Genomic DNA, 10,293 nt, shown 5'->3' on the forward strand with positions numbered 1-10,293 from the left:
TCGACGCGTCCTGATGTTGCTTACACTTTGAGTGTTACAAGCAGATATCAGGCGAATCCTGGTCCAATGCATTGGAAGGCCGTGAAAGATATTCTTAAGTACTTAAGAAGGACTAAGAACTTGTTCATGGTCTATGAGGGTGGAGAATTGAAATTGGAAGGCTACACTGATTCTACCTTCCAATGTGACGTAGATGATTCGAAATCGACCTCTGGTTTCGTATTCATGCTTAATGGTGCGGCTGTCTCTTGAAAAAGTTCCAAGCAAGACACCGTTGCGGATTCCACCACTGAAGCTGAATACATTGCTGCATCGGCTGCAGCCAAAGAGGCAGTTTGGATGAGGAATTTTGTCCAAGAGTTGGGCGTCATTCCTAATGGAGTTGATCCAGCCCCGGTGTACTGCGACAACACTGGTGCCGTTGCGCAAGCAAGGGAACCAAGGTCTCATCAAAGATCCAAACATATACTGAGGAAGTTCCACATCATCCGGGAGATTGTGGGAAGAGGAGACATATCAGTCGAAAGAATTCTCTCTGCAGATAATGTTGCTGATCCACTTACAAAGCCCCTGCCAGGACCATTGTTTGAGAAGCATCGCGAAGCAATGGGATTAAAGTTTATGGGTAGTTGGCTCTAGGACAAGTGGAAGATTGTTATAGTAGATGCCCTGTAAGCCAACTGTTGGCTAGGAAATTTATTGATTCAGTTGTAATAAACAATCTTTATTTTAATATAATTTAATGTTTCATGGTTTGTTATTTCTTTATCTGTATACCCATGTGAACAACATAGATAAAGACCTTGATTATACTTTAATACAAATGAATCGTAATTCGATGTTGAAACTCATTTGTAAACACTGTATTATCTAAATTCGTTCCTAGTCGATTCAGCCGCCTAAAACATGGATAAAGGTCGCTTGAGCTCGAGACTAGCATCTGTGATGTTGTGTACTGCGTTTCTTGGTAAGGACATAGAGATGTCCAAACATGCAGATGGGTAGTCATATGATGACACCGAACAACCCTCCCTCGGACTTTCCAAGTGGTTATCATTCATCGAGAGGATAAGTCCGTGGTTATGATTGTACATCATTAGTCCTTATGACCCGGGACAACACTGAGGCTCTATATGCTAGGGCTGTGCTTTGACTTGTTTACCGGCTCCAGGAGAGTCATCTGGTGGCGAGGTTGGGTACAGTCGCGACACATATAGGAGCCAGTGCATTGTAGTCGGGGATTCACCGCTCACCTACGGGTGTGGATATCCTATGTAATCTAATGTAATAATAATGCATGGAATCTCTGGCCAGAGTATGAAATGTACGTTAGAGAAGGAGTTCTCCAACAGTAAATGCGGTGCCACTATTTATAGTTATCACATAGTTATCGAATTAATATGCAACCCTCGATGAACCAATGGTTACAGATTCGATCGTGATATATGAAATGATGGGACCGTACTGTACGTTAATCATAATCGATTGGTTCTTGCAGGCACTATCAGTGATACCTAGGGGATCATGGGACGATGCTACTAGACGCTCTTACCATGATCCGATGGGTGCAATCAGAAATGAGTTCTGACATTCTTGATCAAGGTGTTGATGAAAAGAATGGGGCTAACTAGGGTAAGCCCGAATAAAGGGTTATGTCCTGAATCACAAATAGTTGTGAACCCACGGCTAGCTGTATCCCTGAACCATTGAGGGTCACACAAGCACTGGATCGTTTGTTCCCGTTGAGAGAATAAATTCAAGAAGTTGAATTTATATTATATAGTAAATTCAAGGAGTTGAATTTATGATAATTGAATTTTGAGAGAATAAATTCAAGAAGTTGAATTTATATTATATAGTAAATTCAAGGAGTTGAATTTATGATAATTGAATTTTGAGAGAATAAATTCAAGAAGTTGAATTTATATTATATAGTAAATTCAAGGTGTTGAATTTATGATAATTAAATTTTGAGAGAATAAATTCAAGGAGTTGAATTTATAAAATTTGAGAATTTAATTTATTAAACTCAAAAGTTGAGTTTATTAAATATTAAATTTTGGAGGTGATACAATTCAAGGAGTTGAATTTATAATAATAAATTCAAATGTTGAATTTACAATGGATTTAATTTATTAAACTCAAGTGTTGAATTTATTAAATATTAAATTAAATATGATGGGAGATATGCTTAATGGATTTGTAGGAGTACAAGTCCAACATATTAAATGATTAAAGTTCTTAATGGACTTTAATATAATTGATTAAACTAGTTTGACTTGTCCATTTAATTAACAAAGCCCATTAAATTTAATTAAGGAACTAAAATCCATAATTATGGAATTTAGGTCAAGGCTCTTGTTGTTTTAAAAAAAATAATAATAAAAAAAAAGAAAAAGATAGCTTCCACCAATTCTATATAGTGATTTTCGAGAATCACAAATCCAATCCCTTCAAATATATAGTTTACTTAATTAATTAGATTAATTAAGTAAATGATCATAAAAGAAATCTTAAGATTTCTTTATTCTCAATTGCACAGCAATCATTCGAAACCTTCTTGAAATTCTGTAAGAAAACTTTCGGCTCTTCCAACTTTTGTGCTCTAAAAAGTCTTGAACAAAAATTGTGTTCTCTCTCTACGAAAAGATCTTCTACAATTTTCTAGTGCAATTTGGAAGAGGATCAAACGATCTAGTCGTGGACTTGATAGGAGGATTAGAGAAAGCAGATCTGAAGAACGTTCGTAGGGATTCACGAAGAGCTATCTCCGCTAACCCCGAAATAGTTGGAGCCACGTGATTCATTCACCAAAGGTATAACGATTCTAACACCCTATGGATGTTTATGTTAAAATCATACGAGCGCCCAAAACAAAGTATGTTTTGATTGTCAAAATAAATAAAATTTTTAAACTTTCGCTGCGTTTGGGCACGTAGAAAACCGAGATCCAACAGTCACCCTTGACCAGACCTGACCTTGACCCTCTTGGACCCTTTCTGAACCCTTCTGGACCAGCCCACCACCTCCAGCCCACGTGAAGAACCCTTGCGCATGCGCTTCCTAGCTGCAGCCCTTTTCCTAGGATCCTAACCATGCAAGGACTCTCATAACTCCCCAACCACCGACTCCACCTCAACCTAACCATCCCTACACCCCATTCTAGACCATGCTGGGCCAACTTAACCAGCCCTAGCCAAGCCGCACACCACCCCTGTACGACCATGCGTGCACATGGGAAGAGTCCTAGGGCTTGTGGACTCTTTCCTACTTGTTGTCAACGAGTCCTAGCCATGCTAGGATACTTACTAGCGTCGAGCCACGTCCCATCACAGCCCCTGCCCAAACCCTGGCCGAGCCGCACACAAGACTCCCATCTAGCCGACCCCCAACTCAAGGAAATCCATGAAGAAAACCCCATGTTCATCCATCCTTGGCCAAGCTTGGTTTCAGCCTGCGTTCCACCTTTAAACGACTCAATTTTCATCCCTTAAACACATCCTATTGGCAGCGTGTCCTTAAAATTTATAACGTTTTTCAAACAAGCGTAAAATCATCAAAACTTTGAAAATATTTATCCTATCGTCAAACGTTTCATGCTCAAATAATTTTCATGCAAAAGTACGTTAAACAAGCATAATATGATTTGAATGGTGCGTCAAAGAAGTTTAGAAGCATGTCTTTGCGTTTAAAACGCTCGAATATACGATCATTGACGTGGGTTGCGAGCGGAGACGAACGGCGACGAAAATTCCTTGAATTTGCTCTTGATATTTTCGAAAATTCTATGGGTGTGTTGTGTGTGTATGTCGGCTGAACGGGGCTCAAAAACCATAGTTTTTCTTTTTATAAATTTCCAAAATTGTATGTACAATGGGTTAGGATTTTGGGCTTTTTGTTTAGAGATAATTGGGCCTTCTAATCTTAGGTAAATTAGGCTCAATAATACCTATTTAATTGTGAAATAAATTTTATAAAAAAAATTTCAAAATATATTCTTTTGGTCCTTTAAAAGTCCCTTATTTGCCTAAAACCGGCTTCCCGGGTAAAATCGAGCTCGTCTCGTAAAATAACTTGGGTTCCAATATTTTTAGAAAATTTTAATCATATTAACAAGCCTTGAAAATATTTATTGAAAATATTTATTCTTATCGTCTCCAATTTCCTTTCTCCAACCTATTATCGAATATTCGGATAAAATCTTCAAGTATCATGAAATCATGCAATCTAATCGTTTAATCATGTAATATGTACTATTTAAGCATTAAAATAAATCAATTAAAACAATTAAGCAATTTAGCACGTTTGCATGCATGTGGTTTTACGTTGGCCGAATTTTGGACGTTACAGGTTGACTAGTCTCAAAAAAATACGTGAAACCACCTCACAAGAGACATACTCCTTTGTAAATATTAAAATTATGTAATATACCTAAATATTTTATTTCTTTTACTATTGTTTCAAGGATATTTATCGATGCAGGTGATAGTTGATGATTGAGGGAGTGTTTTTGCAGTTAAAATAATCCATTTCGAGGTTTTTTATTTTTTATGTTAAATTTGTGAAGTCATTGTCATATATTACATAGTTAAATGATTTAATGTTTTTGTGTAAATTGATATTTGTTATTTATATCCGCTCCGAACAACATCGGAAATTTAAAAAAATCCCCCAACCCGAAAAAATTGGAGATCTCCATCTTCGTTTTGGGTTTTCTCCATGAGTCTCAAACCCATGAGAAAAGTTACCATTCCTAGCGGTATAAGTTTAAAAAATTATCTAGCATTTATGTGAGGTAATACACATATACTGTAGGTTATGAAATATAGGGTTTCAAATGGCTCTGTTCTATTCAGCCTATAATCCTCAAATTTTAATCCCACAAATTCGAAAGCAGCAATCTTCAATTGCCATATCATTTCCATCGAGGAGCCCATTTCCCACAAAACCCGTCTTTGGGATATGGAGAAGTCCAGATCTGAAAGCTGAGAATCCTTCAAGTTTGAGCTCTTCAACTGAGATGGATAACGATGCTTCTTCAAGTTCCATAGTATTTGTTAAAGGTTATTTTTTAATTGAAAATCCTTTTTTAGATGTAATGGGGGCGTGAAATTATTTGCTTGTTGTACCGTGATGAAATTGAGCTGAAATTCTGCTTACTGATTTTATCACGTGCTACTGCTGCATGTAGTTTCTTGAACTAGTGTGGTTCGGTTCCTTGTTTTGAAGAAAAATCAGAGTGAAAACTGGAATTTAATGTGATATATTTTAATTGCATTATTTGTGCATTTGAATGTATGTAACGATGTATTCTTATTCATATATCCTGTTTACGGTTTGTTTCACTGGTAAAATATTTCGATTCTATATATATCCAATATGCAACGCAGTTCAATGGGTAGTATAATTTCCATTTTTGTCACCATGTGATGCCACTGAATGAGATGAAATGTGACAAATTGCATCTTTTTTAGCCATAAAAGGGAGTGGGTTGGTCTTTATTATTTGTATAGGTTCATAATTTTTTTGTGTATTATAATTCAAGAAAGCACTTCTATGTGATCCTAAATTTTTAGTGTTTTAGAATCTTAGTTTTACCACCTATCCAAAAATTTAGCTCCATTTGCACGGTTTTAAATGGTTATTATGGTTTCTAATGTATCACTCGTGTACATTTGTGGGTTGCTTTTAGCAATTGTTGCATATGGTGATGCAGTCATGTAGACATATGTACAAGTGTTGCAATCGAGATATTAAATCCCTTGCGTGATCGCCCCTAGTTTAGAATCTTAGTTTTACCACCCATACAATTTTTTTTTATCCATTTTCATGGTTTTTGTTTTCTTCGTTTTAAATGGGTTCTTATGGTTCTTAATATATTGCTTGTGTAGATTTGTTGGTTGGCTTTAGTGGTTATTAAGGCAATATAAACATAATTTTAAGTATTGAAATTGGATATTAAATTCCTTGCATGATGGCTCCTAGTCTACTGTGAAATTGAGACACTTATTTATTTTGAAAACAAAGTTCGAGAAAGTTGAGATAATTCGAAAGAAATTCTTGTCATTGACCTTGTATTCCGTCTGAGCTTGCTGTGTAATTTGGTATCATAAATATTATGACTGCTTAAGCATGCAAATAGATTGATGTAGGATTAGCTCAATCAACCTCTGAGGAAGGGCTAAAGACGGTGTTTTCACAGTTCGGAGATGTCAGTCGAGGTACATTTTACTCCATGTCTTGAGTACTTAGATATATTGCACCTGTTACCAAGAAAATAAACTAAAAGGTTGACGACATGGTGACAGTAAAGGTGATTCTTGATAAGAAAACCAAGAAATCTCTGGGATTTGCTTATATCTGGTTTATGAATGAAGAATCTGCAGAGACTGCTGTGGAAGAGATGAACGGCAAGGTATATGCATTCCTCTTTCTTGATTTGGCTAGTGTAGACAATATGGACTTCGTTGATTAATGACTTCTGTGCTGCTTTGTCAGTTTTTCGAGGGAAAGTTTATATATGTGACAATTGCAAAGCCTGGATCTTGCAAACCTCGTGTCAAGGAATCACGATACAAGTTTTAGCCAACTTAGTGTTTCATCCTAGCAAGTTCCTAGAATCTTTAAAGCCAACTGAAAAAGGTGGATGGTTAGAAATCAACACTTGAATTGACAAGATCAACCCAAATTAAATTTTGCCAGTGTCATTGAATATAATGTTGCGTGCATCGTATTATTTATCCCGTCAGCTTTCGTTTATATCTGAGGGAAGTTTGAAGCTTGAACTTTGTGCACTTGTAGCCTTTTAAATCTGATATATGTATATGATAAAAGGTTATGGTTAGTTACACACTGCTTACAATTGTTGGACTGAAGTATCGTAAATGTAAGTTACCTTAGAGAAATGCAAGTTTGTCATAAATTTTTACTTTTAGAACTTGATTGCATCAGTAAAATTAGTGATAAATGTGATCAGGGGTGCACCATGTCAAGTCGAGTTCGAGTATCATATTATTCGTGCTCAAGTACCATACCACTCGAGCTCGACCCGATTTCAATTTTTTGTACTCGAACTCGATCAAGTAATCAATTTCAAACTCGTCCGCGACTCGTGTATATGTTGAATTACTCGTGCTCATAAAGCTTGAAAGTCTTTCTAGCTTGTTAACAAAAAACTTTAGAATTTAAACTTTAGGTGTGTATTGACAAAATATTTTAAATTTTATCTCTAAATAAAAATATATTTAGTTACTCGAGTAGCTCGCGAGGTATTACAGCAGAAACAGCTAAAACTCGAACTCGACTTGAGTAAAGACTCACTTATTCAAACTATCCTCGAGCTCAGTCAAATCGAACTCACATCGAATTTGCTCAAGAATTGCTCATGAGAAGTCGCATACCTCCCTACATGTGCCACCGAGTAGCCAAAATTTGGGTACTTATCCTTTATATGACAATATTAAGATATGACCTCAGCTAACTTTTAAGAAATATAAGCCTACGTATTTATATGGCCTATTCAGTTTTTGTCCTACCTAGTGTGTTATCATGTATCAGCTACAAATGATTTGTTCCGAAATAACAAGTAAATTAAAAGTTAAAAAAATAAATATTAATATAAATTCTAACTTCGTCTAAATAATTTTAAATTTTTGTAATAAATTTAATTGGTGAACAAATCTACGAGTGGTATATCGTATCAAAAATTATATATCGTACCGAAAAATTATGATATAAGCAAATTCATATCGATACCATACTGAAATTTTTGGTATGCCAAAAATCGGTATATCGAAATTTCGGTACATGTAATTAACATACTGATTATATCGAAATTGTACGGTATATCGAGATTTTGGTACGGTATCGATATATACCATTTTATACCGAAAAAATCTTACATTTTAAATTTTTATAAATTTATTGTTTTAAAATATTATTTATTTTAAAAAATTTATTTATTTCTTCGATATTTCGATATTTCGGTAAATACAAACATTTTCAAATTGCATATTACCGTACCGAAAAATTCGGTATTGTTATCGTACCGTACCGAAATCTTTGGTATACCGAAAATTTGATAAATTAGGTATTTTTCTGTACGATAATTTCGATATAGCGAAAATTCGGTATTTTTTTTCGTCCCTAAACAAATCAAATAGACTAAACTTAGGTGGTACGTACAGGAGATCAGAAACACCAGCAGGGGGATCTCATTTAATTTATAGTGTAAATATATCATCAGTCAGGTGAAATAGCTCAATCTATGCATGATTACATATTTACAGCCATTGAATTTCCTATGCATCACATTTGCATATGCGCTCCTTCGGCTTGTAATGTGACAAATGAGCGTAACTGGCAGCAGAAAGCTACAAGAGATGGCTTCTGCATCGCATTGTGCTCATTAGAAATCGAATATTTATCATTGGAAGCTTCACTTTTTCCCAGTACTTCGGCAGTTGTCATCATCGAACATCGGTGGTTCGATTCTCTGCGCAAATATGTCGTATTTCTGCCTCGTATGATCACTCATCAACGTATACTCGTTCAAACTTCAATCTTATGAGTGTCACTGAACACCTCCAGATGATGTAAAGCCGAGTTCTTTGTTCTCGAATGTAGCGCGAAAAATTCTCATGCCCTGACCGGAATTTCTGTGCTTGGATCGATCCCATGATCGCACACATAGTTTCTTGAGTTTTTCTTTCCAAGAATTGATCATGCAGCTATAATTTGATGAATGAATACTCTTCGGTTGCAAGGAGGGTAGCACATTTATATTGGGATGACGATGGATGGAGGCTAGATTTTTCTTGGTTGTGGTTGACACGTGTCGACATATGATTGATGGATTCTGGCGAGGGGTCCCATTGCTCGAAGGATATGAGTCTGAAGAGTCATCTATTTGTCTCCCTGCCAAAGTCCATAGAAAAGGACTAACCCTATCTTTCAAGAAGAAGAAAAGGACTAATCGTAATTTGTTTGATTCTGTGTACTGTTCGATTTGTTGTTTTCCATGGAAGATGTAGTGAATTACAAAATGTTGATATTTTGCATGTGGTTGGGTGATTTGTGGTATGTTCAGGCTACATGGGGTGAATTCTTCTTTCTTTTAACCGATAGGAGACGGAGAATTACTGAGCCGTGATATTCATTATGTAGTGGTAAATAACGGATTTTTTCTATGCTACACTTGGTGAATTTATGGCATAATATATGTACGTTCACAGATCCTGCAGGTCTTCGGGATGATAAGGTGTGTGACTTTTGTAAATATGAGAGATGCACGTAAGCTAAGTGCTCTAGAGCTACAGGATGAAATTATAAAAAAGCTTATGTAAGACCGTAAGCTATAGTTGATAATAACAGTGTAAGTTCAATATTTTAAATTATATATCAGCTCAAACACTGGACTTTAATTGTTCTCTCGTCAGAGAATTTCTTAAAATCTTTATATGTGTCATGTTGGTTTCATGTAATATGCTGTCAAATGTGCAACCAAATAAGAGCAATCTCTGGTCATATGTGGCAAACAATTACGTACCAAAACTGATTCATTGATATTTGCTTCAATATGCGTAATATTATTAGATCCAGTTATTCAAAAATTTAAATCTTTTAATCATACAATCGTGTAAAATGATATGTCATGATTCGAATTTTAATTTTTTATACCATACATCATGAATTTTCACCGTATAATCCCGCGTTACTTTTTACATTTATGATATCATCTCGTTTAAATATAATAGTTTAAAAGTATGATATGATCTTTCATTATTTTTTAACCGTTAAAATAATAATCCGATTTGAATATAAATTGAATTAATTATAAAATATTATAGAAACAAGCAACGCGTGTATCGATACATTAACATAATATTATACCTCCGATTGAATAAATGTTGAAATAATATAACATCTTATCCATGATAAATATTAGTGTCGATGTAGGTGTGTTGTATGTTTGTATAATTCATTTATTTGGGTAATTATTTTTGGGATTTAGTTCGATTTTATTTAAACTATGAAACTTGTACTAAAATATTTGTGATTATTTTGTTATATCTTGTAATTATTGTTTGGATAATGCAATATTGCTTTAAGAAAAATAATGATGCAAATATAATTCATTATTTTATAAGAATAATGCGCGAATTTTTTATTTGAAAAGTGAATTATGGGTAAATTATAGATTTACTAAAGTAGGTGTTTATGGTATTTTTATTCAATAAAAAAGATTAATTTTCTAAGTTGAAAGAGATACACTGGTGTCACAAAGTAGACAAA

General features: G+C 34.9%; 1 protein-coding gene across 1 annotated transcript; it reads left to right on the top strand.

Annotated features, from left to right (window-relative positions):
• Positions 1-4,786: 4,786 nt before the first annotated feature.
• Positions 4,787-6,833, top strand: LOC142551270 (glycine-rich RNA-binding protein 4, mitochondrial-like). The gene is made up of 4 exons (XM_075660415.1): positions 4,787-5,063; positions 6,153-6,221; positions 6,309-6,415; positions 6,499-6,833. Exons 1-4 carry the CDS (start codon positions 4,838-4,840, stop codon positions 6,583-6,585), a joined length of 489 nt encoding a protein of 162 aa, XP_075516530.1. The 5' UTR covers positions 4,787-4,837; the 3' UTR covers positions 6,586-6,833.
• Positions 6,834-10,293: the final 3,460 nt, after the last annotated feature.

This window comes from Primulina tabacum, chromosome 7 (assembly GCF_025594145.1).
Source record: "Primulina tabacum isolate GXHZ01 chromosome 7, ASM2559414v2, whole genome shotgun sequence".
Lineage (NCBI taxonomy): Eukaryota > Viridiplantae > Streptophyta > Magnoliopsida > Lamiales > Gesneriaceae > Primulina > Primulina tabacum.